The sequence below is a fragment of the Callorhinchus milii genome, unplaced genomic scaffold, assembly GCF_018977255.1.
Source record: "Callorhinchus milii isolate IMCB2004 unplaced genomic scaffold, IMCB_Cmil_1.0 Scaffold1, whole genome shotgun sequence".
Taxonomy (NCBI): Eukaryota; Metazoa; Chordata; class Chondrichthyes; order Chimaeriformes; family Callorhinchidae; genus Callorhinchus; species Callorhinchus milii.
The window spans coordinates 95,230,262-95,250,762 of record NW_024704742.1 but is presented as its reverse complement, the minus strand read 5'-3'; the positions used below and the strand labels follow the sequence as shown (position 1 = coordinate 95,250,762).

The window sequence follows — 20,501 nt, the reverse complement described above, 5'->3', positions numbered from 1 at the left end:
TCCCAGCACTGCTCTGGAGCATTAGCCTGAACTGTGTTAGTTATGAATCTAAAGTGAATGAATAAAATTACTTGATGAATTGCTTATCATTTAGAATTTATTAGAAAACTGAGATTATAATAATTTAAAATATATACACAATTAAAAAGATAGTTACTGTAGATGAATTTTGTATAGTGTAGAAAAAAGTCACCACAAATTAGTTCTTAAGATGTGTTTAAAGGAGTCCCACTCTCAGAATTGTTTTGAGATTTAAAGAATTAAAAATAATTATTAGCTTTAATATCCATTTCTCTTTCCATTTTGGCTGTTTTTTTTTAGAAAGTTAAAAGATGAATGAACAAGATATTCCTCTTCCCATTAGGCATAGCCAGTTTGTTTAAATAAAATGCACTTATAACAGGAATTGCACATCGTCAACGTTGCTTTACTTAAAAAGGCAAATGGAATATCTCATCACGAAGATGTCAAAGCTATTTATAGCAATTTTAACTGCTTAAAATAGGTTTGTATCGAGATCTGCTTCTTAAGCATTGATTAAACACATCAAGACAATTTTCAGTGTTATGCAATTGCACTTTTAAAAAGTACAAAAATACAGAAATCTCAATTTTATTAAAGTTAACAAGTGCAATCATATAAAATATATCTACAAGATAACAAACTATTAAAACAAAAAATCTAAAACACAATCATAAAAGTACAAAAAAGTGTAGAACACTAATAACATTTAGAGTTTTCAACCCAAATATAGAATGCCTTAATTTTTTAACCTCCGTTACACCTAACTCAATTTCACAGAGATACCTAAATGCATCATAAGTGAAACATTTCACAAAAGTAGAAAACTTTAGTAGTCGCAGTACATTTGTCAAAAAAAAGTTCAGTGTCTTTTTGGTCACGCATTGATATTTGCTGACATTTGCTTTTAAAACAGTCATAAAAACTTTCCCAAAATTGTTTTTATTTTAGATTCTTATTATTTCAATCATATTAGGGAAAGTTCTCAGCAATGCATACATTAAGTTTTGTTACAAATAATACAAAATACAATCCTTGGCTTGATAAGTGTGTTTGTAACATCAAACTTAGTCAAAGGGCTGAATACTGAAGAGAAAACAACAACTTGCATTTATACAGCGCCTTTCATGTGGGATCATGCCCCAGAGCACTTAAAGAGACACCACTTTGGGAAGATAAACTGTCCAGTGCAATATTGTCCAATTAATTGTTATCAAGTGACTATATATTTGTGGGCACCACTCTAGAAACAATCAAAAGTGAATTTATCTGAAGGATGTTTGGCCAGGATACTGGGAAATACTCCCTTTTCCTTTTGAATAGGATCATTAAGGTTCAACTGAACAGGCAGACAGGACATTGTTTGAACATCTCATCCAAAGGATGGCACCGTCGACAGTGTAACAACTCTACCAGTACTGCATTGGATTATGAACTCAAGTCCAAAAAGGACTTGAACCTAGAATCGATTGACCAGAGATCAGAATGTTATAATGATAAAAATAATCAATTGAACCAAGCTGACATGTTTGAATCAAGGATAGAATGTATGCAGTAAGGATATTAAGTATCTTTTATTATGACTATAGTGTCATCTGGGACACAGAAATTGGGTCAGAGAGCATGAAGTGATAGTAGCGTAATTATGGCCGATTGCAAATCTACCACTTTCAACACTTACATTCTTAGAACATGGGACCAATTGCTTCTTTGCCAGTCACTGCAGCAATCAAACCAGGTTCATTAAACTGGCTTTTCTTAGCTCAATAATGAATTTACTCTTGTGGTTCCAGTACAAGAACACGGTGCAAAGATTTCAAGCAGTTAAATGCTCGTTCTACATCTTCAGGTCGAGAGATTTCCTAGTGATTTCAATGGAATCTGGTGGGATGGAATGCACACTGCTGCTGAAACTGGAGCGCCGCATGGATACCTCTGTGGCAGACATCTGTCGCAGTTCCCTGCGGGATACTCTCACAGGGGTAATGCCCTGGCGTTGCGATGCCTTCTCACTTACCTGAGAAGGCTTGGATAATAAAGCTCGTGCTTTTGATGGCTGTGCTCCATCTACCTCCCAGACCTCTTCAGAACTGAATGCACACCTAGGTTCACCTGTCAAACGGGTGGGGGTTTGTGTCATTTCAGAAATCTCCTCCCAAGACACCTGGTTCTTATGTGCCTTACAGGTTGTTGGAAGACCATCAGTTCCTTCTCGGATAATTTTGGATGGTCTTGAAGCCCACTTTTGTTCCTTTGTCAAAGCTTCTGTCCCTCCCTGGCTTAACACTGTATCACCAGCACTATTACCTGCAAGCAAAATAAATATTTATATCCTCCTGCTTTCAGGAACATTTCTAATTTCTAAATCCTTTAATACATGTACAGTATTTAATTAAAAGATGAATTCACTTCAGCTGTCTGACTACCATTTGAAAAAAAATTCTTGCCCAGGCTAATGGATGGGGTACCTCACTTTTGGGATGATCTAAATCTAATTTAGAAATGCAGGTTTTGCAGGACCAAAAAGTACAAACTCTTATCGTTTAGTAGTCCAAATAGTCCCAACCCCCCAAGTGAAGGTGTTTAATCACTGTTAAAAAATAACAAGGATCAAAAGAACATTAATGCAATTTACTGAAGCTTTAGTTCTGCAGGCATAATGCCCCAATTGATAATCTTCTGATCTCTCAGATATACCCATCTCGAAGGGTCAAGCATAGACCAAACAAGGGAGGGAAATATCAGAGGCTGCTTCTCTGGATGAGTAAAATCAACTAAATATAAGAAGTGCCATAAGAGAAAACTTGGAAGTAGCTAATTCACAAGATGTATGGTGTAGGGAGTTACAGAGAAAAACAATCTGTAAGAAATAAGATATACAGCAAATAAACTAAATGACTAGTTCAGAAAATCATGAATGGTAAAGCAGGAAGGTCAATTACTTTGTGAAGTTGCTGCCACTTGATTCTGATTAAGAGACTCTGCCACCACCTCCCGAAGTTTCTTCTTTAGTTCTCTGCTTGTCGTTTTGTAGAAGAACAGGTCCTTTTCCAGCTCTTGGACCTTTGACTGGTAAAGCTTAAGGTCTGCAAGGCCCTCACCATCTTTGTCTGGAACCACATAATTTTTTTATTCATCAGTCTCCCTCAGAAAATGTACCACAGTATCTCTGTGGAGCATCATACAATGCAAATGTTTACAAATTATATTGTGCACAATCTACACTTTCAGCACTTTCCCAAATTATTTCAGAAGGTTTGTTCCAGTCTACAACTTTACAATATTCTACTTCCAAATCATGAGCACTGAGTTCAGATCCCAGTCAAAATGACATTCATGCTTGAGCTTTCCACAGGCAGTACATTTACTATATGGTGGAACTACTTGGAAGAAGAATGGAAAACTGATCAGGAATGCTGAAGTTTCTCTGTATATCGTTGAAGTATATTTCCTTGTGGACTGGCTAGTGTATTTAAAACAAACCTAAACATACAAAATTGTAGCCAATTACGGATTTAATTATCATTTAAGAAAAGGTTACTGAGGTCAGGAACCATTAGCTAAATTACTTTGCTCCTAGGTTTCCTGCTTGCATTCTACCACTTTTTTTTATTTCACTGGATTTGAATAGTACTTAATGGATTGTAACACAAATTTTAAAAAAACGTTAAAATTGTTCCCAACATTTGTTTTCAGGGTTTACTCTCTATAGTACATGACTCACAATTTGGAGATTCCACCATTTCTAGGGCTCCATTCAATGCACTTTTTGCTCATTCATCTTTCAGGAACAACTTAATACAATAAAATAAACTAAGCTCTTCAGCAGTATTCTTTTAAAACTGCTGCTGGTAAACTGATAAAACTGGTGCTAAGTATAAAATAATTTCACAAGATCTTAGACTCTCAAGATCTTAGACTTCCACAGACTGACCATCCAAAAAACAGTACTGAGTAAATACTTGATGGATTGCAGAACTTTGAAATAAAAGTCACAGAATTTAACAGAAACTTCCAAACTGCAACATCACAGATTTGTAAATTAAATTAATATGCTTCAAATTTACTAAATAATAAATATCATCTCTTAAAGGTTTCCTAAATAGTATTTTTAAAATAATTGTTAATTTACATTTACAAATTAAGATCACACTTTAGCATTCCACTGGATCCCCAGGTGTATGACAAAGCCGTACAGTTTAGAAATCATAGGTTTGATTCCAATACCCTTTAGCTGATCAGTGCTAAGGCAGCAGTTGGTGATACAACTGACATTAATGCTCTTGGGCAAGGGTAGGAAAAGAAAATCACTCATGGTTTCCAATCTTGATTAATTGCTATGTAATGACTGGGTGGAATGGCTATATGGGAAATCAGGAAATTTCCTGAATGCCCCCATGAATGGTTCTTGAGTGCCTCCGTGAATGGCTCCCGATGCTTACCATCCTGTGTAGCTTGGTTCATGAGTTCCGAATACACTTTTCACGAACTTATGCTTTTTGGCGCTTCACACAAATCAGCGATCCCACAAATCAGTGACAACACCTCCCCCGCACAAATCAGCGCCCCCATTTTACGTGACAATCCCAAGTTCTTTCGGGGAGCCATCTGCTACTGTGTATGTTAGTGAGAGGATGTTGAGTGAGACGGGATCAGACATGGCTCTAATTCTTCAAAGCACCACCCCCACACACAGCTGTTCACACATTTAGACTAGAATCCAACTGATGTTTTGTTGGACTATCGGTTTTGTTGTGTACTGTACAAACCCTACCATTTATTTGCTTTTTAAAAATAAACTATGGTGCTGCATGAGTTTCTCCAGGTGGCTTAGCTAACGAACTTCCAGATAAATTGGTCATTTACTCTATGGCTATTTGCAGAAAATGATTGTGCGCGAATTGGCAGTTGCATTTGCCGATAAATACAACAACAACAAGATTCCATTTATTGAGCGCCTTTCACGTTGGGAGGACGTCCCAAGGGAACCCTGTAATAATCATCCTTGCATTTTGATACAATGTCTTACCACATCTTCGAGACATCTCAAAGCACTTCACAGAACATACTGCAAAGTGAATTGACTGTATATTTTGTGGGCGAAATGCAGCAGCCAATTGCGCACAGTAGTTATATTCCTTACTCCACACGCCTGATAATAATCCCTCCAAAACAAAAAACAATAAATTGGTCATTTTCAATCTACGACTGTTTGTGGGACACTGCTGTGCGCAATTGGCTGCCGCGTTCGCCCACAAATATACAGTCAATTCACTTTACAGTATATTCTGTGAAGAGCTTTGGGACGTCGAGAAGACGTGAATAGCGCTATATCAAAAAGCAAGGATTATTATTATTATAATGTCCTTCAAGAGAGCCTTGTCTCACTTATAGTGCAAGTCTATTGACTGAACCAGAAGCATGGTTATCCGGCTTCCAGTGTTGACGAGTCAGCTTCCCACACCAATAAATGGCCATTTATCATCATTGGCATCACTTTTTGCAAGTTGTTAGGAAGCACCACAAATGTCACTTTTTGAAAACTGCACATACTATCTATACCCAGTAACACTAATGTTACCCCCCAGAGCACTGCTCACGTGCAGGAAGCGCTGCTAAAGTCACTTTCCGAAGGAATAACCTCACAGTATCTTCTCAAACAATTACACATCACCAGGAGACAATACACTCTTTTACCCTTAAACTGCTGTAACAATAGTTGGATCTTCTGTTCATGCTCCTTCTGCTGTACTGTCAGGCGTCGATCTATCTCCAGTGTAAAACGCTCCAGTGCAGATTCTAATTCATGAACCACATTCTCCTGCTCAGTTATCTTCATAGACATCTCTGCACACTGAAGCTGCAAGCTGTGTTCAGTCTCTCGTAGGCTAATCACCTTCCAAATAAAATGCATAACATTGAAATATGAACAATGGAGAAAGCTCCTCACTTTGTTTTAAAAAGACAAGCAGCAAAATTCTTCCATGATCTGCTATCTCATTGCTTTAAATCAATAGATTTTGTTTGAAAGGGATGGACCCTATTTTCACACAATTTCAGAATGTTACAACACTGAAATTGGCCCAAGAATCATGTAAGATTTTCAGTGGAAATCAGTTCTATGATTAGCAATAATTGCAAATGTTGCTCAAATTCAGGCAAAAGTAGTTTCTAATAGAACATCCTAATTGAAAGACTTAATTCAGAAATAGGAACTTGAACTAAAAATCTAAAATAATACTTCAGCGTAGTACTGGTGAACGCTGCATTGCCTGACATGCAGTGTCTCATGAGAGACATTAAGCCAAGGTCCTGTCTGCTCAAATAGTCATTAAAAATCCTACAATACCACTGTATTTGAAAAGAGAAGGGAGTTTCCACCAGTGTCCAGACCAAGATTCCTCTAAGTTGAAATCCTCCAGATAGATAGATCATTTACTTCATGTCTGTTCATGGAAATTTACTGCAAATAGCTAATGATTTTTTCCTGCAAAAGACAGTTACTACAACTGACAGTAATTACATGTGCTGCACTTTAAGATGATCAACACAATAAGCCACTATAAAAGTTCTTTTTTGCTTTTCTTTTCCCAACATTACAAATGTAACTATTGTCCATAACTGAGTAATAAAACTTCACCTTATTAAAGTATCTGCAGAGGAGGGCTCTTGTTTCAGCAGCTGTTAAAGCACTGAGTCTAAACATAACATTAGCCTCACTCTGGGTAAGGTTGTTGGCTGAGGCTCTCAGTGAATGTTGGCGACAATGAATGCTTTCATTTTTGTATTCTATAGCCACATCCAGAGCTTCAATGCCCTCTTCCAACCGGTAAAGTATCCGCTCTTCCTGAAAAGTAAAACAACTTGAATTACATCCCGACTATTTACAAGTCTCACTATTCTTGGACCATTGTGGACAACATTTAGATTTGGAAATAACTTAGTGCCTTCCTCCCAATCCTAAATTGAGATTTTGTCAGCCTGACTCAGTGGATAGCACTCTTGCCTCTGAGTCACTTTGAGACACTGAGCTCATAGTCTAGGCTGACAGTCTAAACGCAGTGCTTGACCACTGCATTGTCAGAGGTACCGTTCTTTGCAACGCAAGAACGGAGGACGTCCTCTAGCCTGTTCCACCATTCTATAAAATGATGGCTGATCTGTACCTCAACTCCAATTTTTTTATTTTTTTTATTTTTATATGGAAATTTACCGCAAATAGCCTTTGCCCCATATCTCTTTGGTAAGACATTAACCTAAGATCCCTATCTTCCTGTAGGCATTAAAATCCATGGCACAATTCAAATAGACAAGGAAAGTTTCTTCTTGGTTTCCTCGCCAATAACCCCCTGGTAAAATTAGCAGTTCACTTCATGGCTATTTGTGGGACATTGTTGTGCACAAACTGGCTGCCATTTCAATCATTACACTATACAGCCACTGCACTCTGCGCTCTACAGCATTTAAACTTATTGTTTTACTCCATTTTGATTTTGGTCACCCAAATATCTGACCGTTGAGAAATTCAGTGCTATGCTTAAGAATATCCAAACTAGACAGAATTCCACGTATGTACACATGGAAATTTCTGTGTCTTAAATGGAATGCGCACTCTCTCCCTAGGGGAAGCAACCTGCTTACCGAATTTCGGAAGTATTAGGGGCAAGTTGACAAGAGCCAAGTCTTGGGATCTCAGAGCATGTGTTTGGGTACTGTTGGAGTTTAACCAGCTAAATTCTGTCTAGAAGAACTGCTCATGTTGATTTTATGGTGCATACCACCTAAATCTTCCGCTGTGTTGGACTTGTAACGCTCCAAGACACTTCCCCGTATGAAGGACGCTATATAAATGCAAGTTGTAGTTATTGTAATAGGCTTCCGGTTAGTGAATATTTCCTTATGTTTTGACTGAACATTAGGGTGAACGTTGGGTAAGTTTCCTTATTCCACACACCTCTGTTTACTTAGTAGTAAGTAGGAACCTGGTTGTTAGTCAATTAGCGGATCGTTTTTCTGGGGTAATAATCTCTTCAAAAATCAATAAATAAATTTAAAAAATTGGTCACTCAATCCACAAATGTTTGTGGGACACTACTGTGTGCTGGGTTTCATCCACAAAATGTACAGTCGATTCACTTTACAGTATATTCTGTGGAGCGCTTTGAGACGTCTAGAAGATGTAAAAAGGCACTATATCAATTTCAAGGATTATTATGTATTAATAAGTCTTCCATCTTCCTTGTATATTTTTACTTCCCCTTGGGGGTCTTTGAATTCTAGCTTGCTCTTTTGATTGTAGCTTTTTCTCTCTCTCAGCCCCCCCCAAGGATTATTATTAAACAAAATGATTGCACAAAAAAAACACAAATTATATTAATATCTCTAGCACCAAAAGCCACGGTACCTCAGAAGATAGAACATTTCCAAGCTGCAGTTTTTCATCCAAGCAGTGCCTTCTTATCAGTAACTGATCTCGTTCCTGTTGAAGCATTTGCATCTCTTCTGAAATAGCTTCCTTTTCCTCTGTTGTGCTGTTCTCTAGTAGGATACTTTTAGTTGACAATGCATTTTCTATTGAGCTCAAACGAGTGGACACATTTAAAATATCTTTGTTCAAAGCCTGCAAATAATTCCACAATTTTTTGGTGAGGCGCTATGTCATGGTAATACAGTATTATAATTCATAATACGGGAGGCTTAGGGTCACCTCCCCTTTCCCATGGCTCGTTGTCAGACTCCGTGAAGTGCTCCAGGACATTACCCCTTGGCGCTATATAAATGCAAATTGTTGTTGTCGTTGGCTTTGTCTGCAAAACCAGGCACAATTAATGATGTGACATTTTATACACAAAGTGCTGCAACATCATGATTTCACAACAAATATGATGACATTCATAACAACTACTGAAAAGGGGTTCTCAAGTTGCGGCCCAATAGCATTTTTTTAAAAACGTAACCTTTTGGGCTCAGCTTTCAGGTACCTCATGATAAATAGTTCTCCTTAACCAAAAGTATGTTCAGAGTCTTTGTCAATGCTCTTAATGTGGCCAGTAGGTGGTGCAGAAACACAGGCTGCAGTGATTCATTCACCTGTTCCACCCTGTGCTTTCTATCTCCATCCACACACCCCCAGCCTCAAACTGATGTTAGGGCTCAGACCAGGAATCCAGTGTGTGGAACGACATGGCAACAGTGTGCTGGAGCAGTGAGTAAGAGTGGGATATATCAAATTCCATCTTGCTGATTTCAACTTTTTAATGGGAAACCCTGATTAGTGCCCAAATGAATGATCGGTGAAGAAAAGAGAGGCAGTTATTGGTTTCCAGACTACTTTTGAACACTTCCAGCATGGAACAACATGAGCAGGAGCCTTGGAATATATCACCTGTCTTACTTACTCTCTTGATTGCAAGTGGTGTCTGGGACAGGATGAAAGAACAAAAACACTGAGAAAATGAGAAGGGGTTTGGATCTTTGCAACAAAAGAAAATCACTGCTAGAAATGTATAATCTCTGTACACAATTCTTTGGAACACCAAACTGTTGTCTGCATGTAAGATCTTTAATTACATATCACTCTCACCTGGCTGGAACGTAGCTTTTTGATTTCCAGTTGGCTTTTCTCCCGCAACAGTGCCTCCTTTTTATCTACAATAGCTTCTCTTTTCTTCAAATCCTCCTCCAGATCAGCCAGGGCTTGTCTTTGCTGCAAAACATTTTCTACTTCCTCGTCTAACCATTTCCGCTGCTCATCTATCTTCTGGAAAGAAAGAAATTGAGACGTGTATAGGTAATGTAAAAAATGTAAAATACGTGCAACTGTTGTACACATTTATGGCAATACCAAGTCATTTGTACAGGAGAACACAATATAAAGTTAGTGCCGGAAGCTGTACAATACTTACCTAGGATTTCTATTCATTTGTTGAAAGGCCTGCTGTTTGTATCAAAGAGCTCATGTGTGAATGACATCTGAGGAGTGCAGAAGGCCAGACTTCAATAGTGTAGTCATGAGAAAGGAGGTTTATTTCAATATTTTTAAGGGGTTGTTTTGGGGCGTATTTATGGAGAAAGTTTCCTCAAGTGATCATATTAGGGGTGCAGAGTCTATGACAATGCTAGATTAAATTTGGAGTGTGGATGGAGCATCTTTGATGGCCAATTGTCCTTTTCTCCTTGGATGCTTTCTAAATTCTTATGAGAAATAAATTAAGTAAAGTGGAACCCTGGGTCTTAGAAGAATGGTTCTGGATTTGGATCCATGTGCGATCTACCTTGCTTTAATGTCATCCAATGGTAAGCACCTCTGCCAAAGAACTGCATGGAGTGTCAGCCTAGACTATGAGCTTAAACTATTATATTACAGAAGTAACCTCATAAGAAACTTCACTCAACCCCATCACTATAGTTTTCTCTCCTTCTGTCCTGAATACTACAATAGAATTTCATATACTCCACTAACTTGATCAATTGGTTATTTTTCATATAATAATAATATTTTCACTTGGGTTAGACCTTTTATGTTGGAAGAACGTCTCAAAGCGAGTACAAGATGTACTGTTAAGTGTAGACACTGTATTTATGAGCGAATATGTTAACCTGGATAGTGAGTGCCAGCAGCTGTACAACTGTGGGGAACTTCAGATAAGCCTAATCTTGTCCTGACATAATGTACAGACACATATACCTTCCAGCTGTTCTCTCTTAATAACAATCTGGTGCAGAAATCCTGACTGATTGTTCACCTGCTTAGTTAAGCACATTGAGGTAAATTGTATTGTTTCTTTATTACTGTCCTATCTGAAATCTTGAGAACAGTTAAAGAAACTAAAGAATCCACACAGGCGTACTGGTTACTCAATTTAAGTGGCACAAATGCTTCACTAATCACAAGAAGAGACAATTGACAGGTGCTATCACAGTAGTCTAAGCCATACCTGCTGTTCCTCTGTGATAACAGGGAAGCGCTTCATTCTCTTGAAGTGGGCAATTTCCTCAGTTTTTCTTTTCAGTATTTTCTGCTGTTGCTCTTGTTTCAGTTCAAGCTCCTGGTAAGATGAAACATCCATGACTTAGACATTCTATTTAGAAACTGATTTTCACTTTTTATGATTGTTCATATTTTATTGTGAAGGATCATAGGAAGTTCTGGAAATAAACCTCCACCAGCGTTACACAGCATTAATAATAATAATCCTTGCATTTGAAATAGTGCCTTATCAAGTCGTTGAGATGTCTCAAATGCATTCAAAGAATATACCGTAAAGTAGATTGACTGTATTTTGTGGGTGAAACTAAACATTCCAAAAACATTTCATATACATAAAAATGTGTCTAGAACATTCACATTTCCTGTAAAGAGAAAAAATAGTCTTTAAATCTTTAAATAAGCTGAATAACTTTGCACTGAATCTGCCTGATCCTTTCCATAGGGATTCATTATTTTGAAATATAGATATTAATATCATCTATTCTGGAGATCCAATAATGCGTCCAGCTTATTCAATTCATGAAAAAGAAGACTTGTGATTTTATTTTTTAAAAAAGTGACTCTTTTAAATCAGATTTTTGAAGGATCATGGGAAACAATTCATTTGTAAACACGCAAGACAACAATCTGACAAATAATAGAGCAGTAACGTGTAACAAGGACCAAAATAATAATGAATCTCTATCATTGGTATTCATTAACTATATACAAGAGGAATAAGTAGAATTATCTTTAAGCAGGAAACAGCAAGAGTGATGAGGATTAAGTGCAGCAGCACCATCTGGTGTAGAACGCTCAATGGAGCAAGGCAGGGGATGCATTTCAAAGTAAGGATAAGGATTCTGAATTCAATCTGCTGGGGGCTGGTGAGCCAGTGCAGCAAGCGAGGATAGGCTGGCCTCAGAAATCTGGATGAAGGCAGAAGAGGGTCTAAGATGGAGAGGCAGTGGCAAAGGCAGGGGATGTTGCAAAAGTGAAGGAAAGGCAAGCAAGTAAAAGCCTTTGAAGATTCATTTGTAGATTGTAGAGCTGTTTCTCTAGTCTTTCCTTGAAACTCAATATCTTTGAACCGGGATCAACCTTGTTCTTTTCTGCAACTACTTTTTAAAACTTGTAGATATATTTTCTGGTTCAATAAGCAGAACTGAATATAGTAATAATAATAATCATTGCATTTGATACAGAACTTTATCAAGTCTTCGAGACGTCTAAAAGCGTTTCACAGAATATACTCTGAAGTCAATTGACTATATATTTTGTGGTCAGTACTTCAAGTGTGGACTTATCATTGCTTTGTAGAACCCTAACAGAGACTTCATGTTGTCTCGCCTGGACATGCTTGAAGGCTTAGTTGAGGAAGGGCAGGAGGAAGCTCATGTGGAGATAAACACCAGCAAAGACCAGTTGGGCCGAATGGCCTGTTTCTGTGCTGTATATTCTGATGTATTCTAATGATGAATGCATTAGTCCAGAATTAAAGAGTAAGGAAATGAGAGTAAGATCATCTTGCAGAGAGTTTAGGCATGTGAATGTACAGTGAGTTTTCCATAAGTTGTGCAGTATCTATATAGGCATCGCTCATATCAAAGAACACAAAATGGTTTCCATTCAATTGTAATTTTAATTGGGAAATGTTCTTACTTTGATTCGTTGCTGATCTCTCTGAATCTCACTTTCCAGTTTCCTCTTCTTATCACTTTCTTCATGTAGTTTTCTTTGAAGCAGTTGCTGCTGCTGTTTCATGTTTTCAACGTTTTGGTTCAACTGAGTAACCCGCTTTTCATTCTGCGCTGACAAAGAAACCAACTTCTTTGTGTCCAGTTGTTTCTTCTCCAAAGACTAAAGGAAACAGGACCAGAATTTCAAAAATGTTTATGGGTTTGTTTATAGGCAGAAATATTGTGCTGGTATTGTATTGTGCTGGTATTGTATATCACTTTTCTTCAAATAATGTTAACTAATCAAACCAAAGCAAAATGGCTACATTTTAAATCATTCCTAAATTCAGTCTCCGCTTGGAAGCCAGTTTTCTGTAGTTCTTTTTAAGAACGGTGAAAAACGGTATACAAATTAATACTGAATTCGGAGGAGGAATGTTGTAAATCAGGATAACTTGGCACAAATGCAAATGCATATAAATGTAATTTGTTATTTGTTTGGATACTCTTAAGCGTGGTGATGGGTTTCCACAAGTGTCAGACACCCAGCTGATCAAAAGAAAAATATTTGATCAGTTTCTGATGCAGTAAGACAAGCTACTGAGCTGTAATGACTAACCTCCACTTTAAGCTTGGTTGCTTCCATTTTCTTGCGGAAGTCTTTTTGCAGTTTTACTTTTTCAGCAACATCCCTAAGTTCTTTGTTCTCCAGTTGTTTCTGAGTTTCTGCTAGCTCCGTTTTGGCCTGCTCAGCTTCTTGTTCTAACTGAGTGATTTTGTGGTAATACTGTCGGTTTACAGCCTGGGCATCCTTACCTGAAGACAATAACAACAACAAAATGACATTTGTAAAGCGGCTTTCACGTTGGGAAGACGACTCAAGACTCTGAACAATCGGGGATCAGGACCCAAGCCTGAGGGCGGGGGCAGGGCTGGGATGAGGGAGGGCAGAGGGGTTGGAGGGCAGCTGTAGGCATGGTCGAAAAGGAGGGTTTTGAGTCATGCCTTGAAGGAGTTAAGGGAGGGAGTAAGGTGAAGGGATTGTGGGATGGAGTTCCAAAGGGTGGGGCAGAGAGGCTGACAGCGTGGCCGCCCTACCATTGGACATGGAGCAGGCTGGAGCCTGCTGAACGGAGGGAGCGGACAGGTTGATGGGGGTCAGCAGGTCAGAGATGTAGGAGGGGTCAAGGCCATGGAGGGCCTTGAAAATGAGGTAGAGGATTTTGAATTCTATCCTTGGCAGAATGGGGAGCCAGTGGAGCCAGGCAAGGGCGGGGGTGAGGAGGTCATGGAGTCTGGTGCGGGAGACGACAAGAGTTGCAGAGTTCTGGATGATCTGATCATAGTCGAGCCTTGAGGTGATGAATGAGGGTTACAGTGGCCTGAGGGATGAGGCAGTGGTGGAGTCGGGCAATGTTGCAGAGATGGGGGAAGGCAGAGAGAGTCATGGTACTGATGTGGGGGAGGATGTTGAAGGTTGAACAAAACACCCAGGTTCTTGACTGGATTGGTGAGATGCAGTGTGCATCCGTGGATGCTGATGCTGCCAGTGCCTGAGGTGTGGAGGTGCTGGTGAGATCTAATCAGGAGGGCCTCGGTCTTGCTGACATTCAGCTGTAGAAAGTTGGCTCTCATCCTGGACTTGATGTCTGACAGATAGTCTATCAGGACGTCGTTGTCCTGGAATCGAGGGTGGAGGCAGAGAGATAGCGTTGGGTGTCATCCGCGTATATGTGGAAGAATAAATCAGTGCGGGACGTAGGCCAGAGCGGGAGGAGTTCAGTTGATGGTAGGGCAGCGGAGAGAGATTACGTGGAGATTTTTTTTCAGGAGCGGTACGAGATGTAGGTGCGTTTGGTGGTGGTGGGGCTAGGGATTGGGGAGTTAAAGGAGATGAAATGGTGATCAGAGATGGCTTGTCTGTGACTGTGATATCCGAGACACCGAGGTCCGGGGTAATCACCAGGTCGAGTGGGTAGCCTGAACTTGGGAGAGGTTGTGAGAGAAGAGGAGAGAGGAGGTGGAGCAGGAGGAGGTGAAGTGAAGGTTCAAGTTGCCGAGGATGAGGAGGTATTCAGAATGGAGGCAGAGGGAAGCTAGGAGGGGGGAGTAGTCAGTGTGGCTGCTGCTGGACAGCCAACACCGAGTGTCACGGTGAGTCCGGCAGAGGAAGACATCAAGTCACCTCAAATTTATCATTAACCAAACAAAAGTTAAAAAAATGCAAAGGACAAAGTGATCTTAAAACAAAAGGAACATTATCTCTACATTCTTCTCAGAACACCCACCCCCATTAGTTAGATAATCCCGTTTCTGGAGTGGGGAGGGTTGAAAGAAGATAATTTGTGATCTAATGATTAATGAATGAGCTAGAATTATTATTAGTCATAATAGTAACCAGAAACTAAAGGAACAAAAAAGCTTTTCCAAGTATTCCTGGTTATTCCTGAATATTTTTGCATCAAAGCAGACCTGTAACTGTGGTTCAATGTAAGATCAACAACAACAACTTGCATTTATTCAGAACTCTGCAGCTTGTGTCCTCTCCGGCACTAAGCTCTGTGACCCAATTACCCCCATCCTCGCCTGGCTTCACTGACTCTCCATCCTTCAGAGGATTGAGTTCAAGATCCTCATCCTCACCTTTAAAGCCCTCCATGGTCTTGCTCCTCCCTACCTCTGCAACCTACGAGAAGGTTATTTAACTGTTCGCTTCCTCCGCTCGGCAGGCACTGCCCTGCTCCATGCCCTGCCCCCTCCACCATCAATGGTGGGGCCTTCAGCCTTTCTGCCTCCGTCCTCTGGAACTCCATCCCGGACCTCCTCCTCGACCTCTCCCTTCCCTCCTTCAAAGCCCATCTCAAGATCGTCCTTTTCGACCGTGCCTTTGGTGATCTTCCCACCCCACCCTCATTGCCCTTCACTCCTCTCGATTCCATCCCCGAGCTCAGGTCCAAACATTTCACTATCCAACTCTCCCAATGACCTCCCAAAGTGACAAGTGCATATAAATACAATTTGTCATTGTTATTATACAGGGTCCTTCATGTGGGTACTTTCTCACAGCGCTTAACAGTGGCGTGGCTTGATGCCGAGCCCAAAAGGAGGTGGGAAGATAATGAAGGCACGGATCACAGAGAGAAAATTTCAGGTGTGATTTGAAGGTGGGCAGAGAGGAGGGATTGAGGCAGGGAGATCAGAGGTTTGGGGCATCGTGGCTGAAAACACAACCAACTATAGTGGAACGGAGGGGATGAGGGACATGTAGCAGACCTGAGCCAGCTGAGCAAAGGGGTAGAGGAGTAGGATGTCAGCAAATTGGAAATCTCACAAGCAATACAATTATGTTTGTGCCTTTTACCACTTCTAACCTGTTTTGACCAATTCTTTGATGAGCTCTTCCTTCATACGAATGTTGACGGCAAGCTCCCCAATCTTCCGTTTGGAATAAGCCACATCCAACTCTGTAGCCTTCAACTTCTGTATGTTTAGTACTTGACTCTGACGTAGTCGCTCGGCCTCTGAAGAGGGATTCCGCTGTGGGCCTAAATACAGTCAAGCAAAAGAGGTGGAAAAAAGATTCAATACACAGTATTTTGATAGACTGAAAGATTTAAGGATACACATGACTAGTTTTAATCCTTAGCAATGTGTGAAGAACTAATAGAGATAACCTGTAGAGAGATAACTGTTGTATAAATGGACAACACTATAATTTTGGTTTTATCAATTTCAACTGAGCTATCTGGATAAAGGTAATGAGGGAAGGCAAGACACTTTTTCTGGCTCAAAGAAAATGTAAGGAATAATCAACATTCACATCACATAGCCAATAAGTCAAGTGTGGGACTGGCACAGTAATCAGAACAACAATGCTTCTCGACTTGGTCATAGAATGACAGATAACATGGGAGACAAAATTCAAAGATGGGAGAAAATAAACTTACAAAATAACTGAGTTAAGAGATCATTATTTAGGGCAAAGTGGAGTTTTTATGCTCTACATTTGGCTAGAATGCTACCTAACACTTCTTGTGTTCTAGAGCCTTATTTAATAATAATAATAATCCTTGCATTTGATATAGCGCTTTTCGCGTCGGGAGGACGTCCCAAAGCGCTTCACAGAACACACTGTAAAGTGAATTGACTGTATATTTGTGGGCGAACGCTGCAGCCAATTGCGCACAGCAATGTCCCACAAACAGTCGTAGATTGAAAATGACCAATTTATTATTGTTTTTGGTTTTGGAGGGATCATTATTAGGCGTGTGGAGTAAGGAAACTTGCCCAAGGTTTCGCCCTCTGCCTGGAATTGAACTCAGGTCTCTCACTTACAAAGCGAGTGCTCTAACCACTGAGCTACAGGACTCCATTTACTCTCACAATGTCAAAGAACTTTTGGTTAGTTCCAGTCTACCTTTGCCACTTTCTTGTTGATTGTCCCTTAGGCGTAAAGCATTTTGTTTTAACAATTCCGTACCAATAACGCCACCGTATTGTGCTCGAGTCCACATGTGATTTATGGAAAAGCTGATATTGGAAGGAAAAAGGCAATTTTTAGAATTTGATTAAACATTATGCACAACCATAATTCTAACACATACATTTTTCTGCAAATGAACTAGAATTTTCTTGAATATACTGATTCATTTGCTGCCACTTTTTAATAATAAATCATAACTAGTGAAATTGATCAAATATATATAGAGTGAACATGTAGGTAGAGAGATATAGTATGTTGCACATAAGAGTACAGAAAGTGGACATCTATCGTACAGTAACCCTCTAACTTAAGGTCCAATAACGATACATTAAAACAAGAAAAACAGCAGATACTGGAAATCTGAAATTAAGCAAGAAATGCTGGAAATCCACAAAAGTGAATCAGCTGAAAGAGGAAAACAGATTTGTATGGCCAACTATGGGTTTTGCAGTACTTCCTGCTTTTATCCCAGAAAAAATAAAGTCTACCTAAAATGGCTTCCACAAGCCAGAGAAAGATTTCAGTGCAAAGGAAGGCACTCTTTCTGGAATCATTAATCAATTACTACATCTACTTTGGTAATAATAATAATCCTTGCATTTGATATAGTGCATGATGTTGAGATGTCTCAAAGCATTTAACAGTTTTCTGTAAAGTGTAGTGACTGTATTTATAGAACCCTGCGTGAAGGATGCTATATAAATGCAAATTGTTGTAAAAATGGCAGATAATTTTCACATAGCAATGTCACATAAAAAGCCAAGAAGTGAATGACCAATTGTCTGGGGGATTGTTGGCCAAGGCACAGGAGAAACTCTTCTCCCTTTCTGAAAGTGCCATGACATCTTTAATATCAACAACAACAACAAATTTTATTTGTATAGGGCCTTTCACGTCAGAAGGATGTCCCAAGGTGCTGGACAGTCAGGGATTCACACCCGAGCTGGTGGTTGGGATCAGGAGGTTAGGGGTAGGAGGGTGATTAAAGGCACGGTCGAAGAGGAGGGTCTTGAAGGAGACAAGGGAGGGGTCCAGGCTGAGGGACTGTGGGATGGAGTTCTTGAGGGTGGGGGCACAGAGGCTGAAGGCCCATCCGCCAATGGTGGGGCAGGCAAGGTGGGGGACGTGAAGCAGGCCGGAGCCCGCTGAGTGGAGGGAGCGAACAGGTTGATAGGGGTTTAGGAGGTCACAGAGGTAGGGAGGATCAAAGCTATGGAGAGCTTTGAAGGTGAGGACCAGGATCTTGAACTTTATCCTCTGAGTGATGGGGAGCCAATGGAACCGAGCGAGGATGGGGGTGATAGGGTCACGTACCTGGTGTGGGAGAGGACACGGGCTGCAGAGTTCTGGACGATCTGCAGCCTGATGGAAGGAGGTGTCGGGGAGACCGACAAACAGGGAGTTTGCCTAGTCGAGCCTGGATGTGATGAATGCGTGGATGAGAGTCTTGGCGGTATGCGGTAAGAGACAGTGGCGGAGCCGGGCAATGTTGGGATGTGGGGAAAGGCAGAGCCACGCAATTTTGGGTAAGTGGCACGGATGTGCAAGATGAAGGATAGTTGAGGGTTGAACAGGACAGTGAGGTTCCGTATTGGCTCCATGAGGTGTAGAGTGCATCCATATCCACTTGAAGAGGGAGAATAGGACCTCAGTTTTACATCTCATTTGAAGGATAGTAACTCCAATGCTGCACTGAAGTGTCAGCTCGACAGAGTTCAAAGTCCAGAACATTGATATTACTAGGAACATAGGAACAGGAGTAGGCCCATTCAGCCCTTCGAGCCTGTTCCGCCATTCAATTAGATTAGTTGTACTTCAACTAATCCTTTCAATTCCAATTTCCTGCTTTTTCCCCATATCCCTTGATACCCTGACCTACAAAAATCTATCAACCTCACTCTTGAAGTTGCGGATGGATCCAGCATCCACAGCCTTTTGGGAAAGAGAATTCCAGATTTCTACTACTCTTTGAATTAATAAATGCTTCCTGTTTCACTCTTAAACGGCCTGGTTCTAATTTTAAGACTATTCCCCCTTGTATTGGATTCCCCCACCAGAGGAAATAGCTTCTCTATATCTACCCTATCAAATCCCTTTATCATCTTAAACACCTCAATCAAATCACCCCTCAACCTTCTAAACCCAATGGTTTACGCAGCCTTTCCTCATAACGTAACCCTTTAAGGCTGGTAACATTCTGGTGAAGCTACACTGCAACCCCTCCAGAGCCAATATATCTTTCCTGAGGTGTGGTGCCCCAAACTGAACGGACTACTCCAGATGGGGTCTGACTAACGCTCTATACAGCTGAAGCATCATTTCTTCCCCTTTGTATTCCTGGTCCCTTGAGATAAAGACCAACATTCCATTCACCTTTTTGATTACTTTTTGTAGCTGAAAACTAGTTTTTAGTGATTTGTGGATATGGACATCCAAATCCCTTTGCTCCTCCACAGTTCTTAGTCTCTCCTCATTAAGAAAATATTCTGCTTTATCTTTTTTTGATAATCAAGGCGCTAATGAAAGCCATGATTTGGGAGCGAGTAGGAGAAAGACAATGAGGGCTCTCAGTTTTGCTTCAGTTCGATTATTCTCCTCTCTATTGACATGTTCTCACCATACTCCTCGATTCTGTTCTGTTTAAAAGTCTCCTTGTGGTGCTTTTGGCAAGCTAAAAGCAATACAGTACTACATTTGGGTATATCCTTTACCTCTTGCCCAAAATGCTGCATTACTTTTTCTAGAGCATTAGTAGAACAGAACCTAAATGTGCAGTGTATTGGTGATCACGTACAGTTTCTGAATTCATAAAATCAAACTGTCCTGTTGCATGACTAGAACTAATCCTTTGTAGTAAGCTACAAAAAAAATTGCCAACATTCAAGTGCAGATGTAGACGTGCATGACAAAAACAAACAAACTAAACAACCTTATTTGGAGGGTTATCTTCCAAAATTAAAATGCTTCTTTATGCTCAAAACTTAATCATACTGAAAATATGCAAATAAGTCAGGCAAACAATTTAATGTTTTAAGGATACATCTAATGTCTTAATGTTAATATTTTATTACTATAATATTACAATCACAATTAATTGTTACTGTATTACACCATGTTATCAATTAATTATAATTAATATGATATTTTCTCATATTAATATTTGCTACCTGGAACCTTCCGTTTTGGTTTTCCTTTTGTCCTTTTCTTCTTCCTCATCTTTGCTATCATCAGTAAATGTGTGATGAAGGACCTCATCATGCTCTTCAAGTTGCTCTAGTAACATCTGGCTGCGTGTCCGAAAACTTGCCACCATCCTTTCAAGCGTATATGAAGGAGGGCTGGTGTGCAC

The 20,501-nt window shown here is 40.0% G+C and overlaps 1 protein-coding gene across 2 annotated transcripts in view; it reads right to left on the bottom strand.

Annotated features, from left to right (window-relative positions):
* The window catches only part of LOC103187364 (kinesin-like protein KIF27), a 32,158-nt gene continuing 11,657 nt past the window's right edge, over positions 1–20,501 (bottom strand). Inside the window, exons 7-19 of one of the 2 annotated variants that reach the window (XM_042333455.1) lie at positions 20,320–20,501; positions 17,087–17,199; positions 16,041–16,214; positions 13,289–13,485; positions 12,653–12,850; positions 10,959–11,069; positions 9,605–9,781; positions 8,426–8,641; positions 6,662–6,868; positions 5,719–5,917; positions 2,964–3,131; positions 2,039–2,328; positions 1–48 (exon numbers count right to left, since the gene is read on the bottom strand). In XM_042333455.1, coding sequence (XP_042189389.1) covers positions 37–48; positions 2,039–2,328; positions 2,964–3,131; positions 5,719–5,917; positions 6,662–6,868; positions 8,426–8,641; positions 9,605–9,781; positions 10,959–11,069; positions 12,653–12,850; positions 13,289–13,485; positions 16,041–16,214; positions 17,087–17,199; positions 20,320–20,501 — 2,244 coding nt within the window. In that variant the 3' untranslated portion in view covers positions 1–36. Of the gene's footprint in view, positions 49–1,365; positions 2,329–2,963; positions 3,132–5,718; positions 5,918–6,661; positions 6,869–8,425; positions 8,642–9,604; positions 9,782–10,958; positions 11,070–12,652; positions 12,851–13,288; positions 13,486–16,040; positions 16,215–17,086; positions 17,200–20,319 lie in introns of those variants that run through there. The other variant, XM_042333454.1, reaches the window with a different exon arrangement.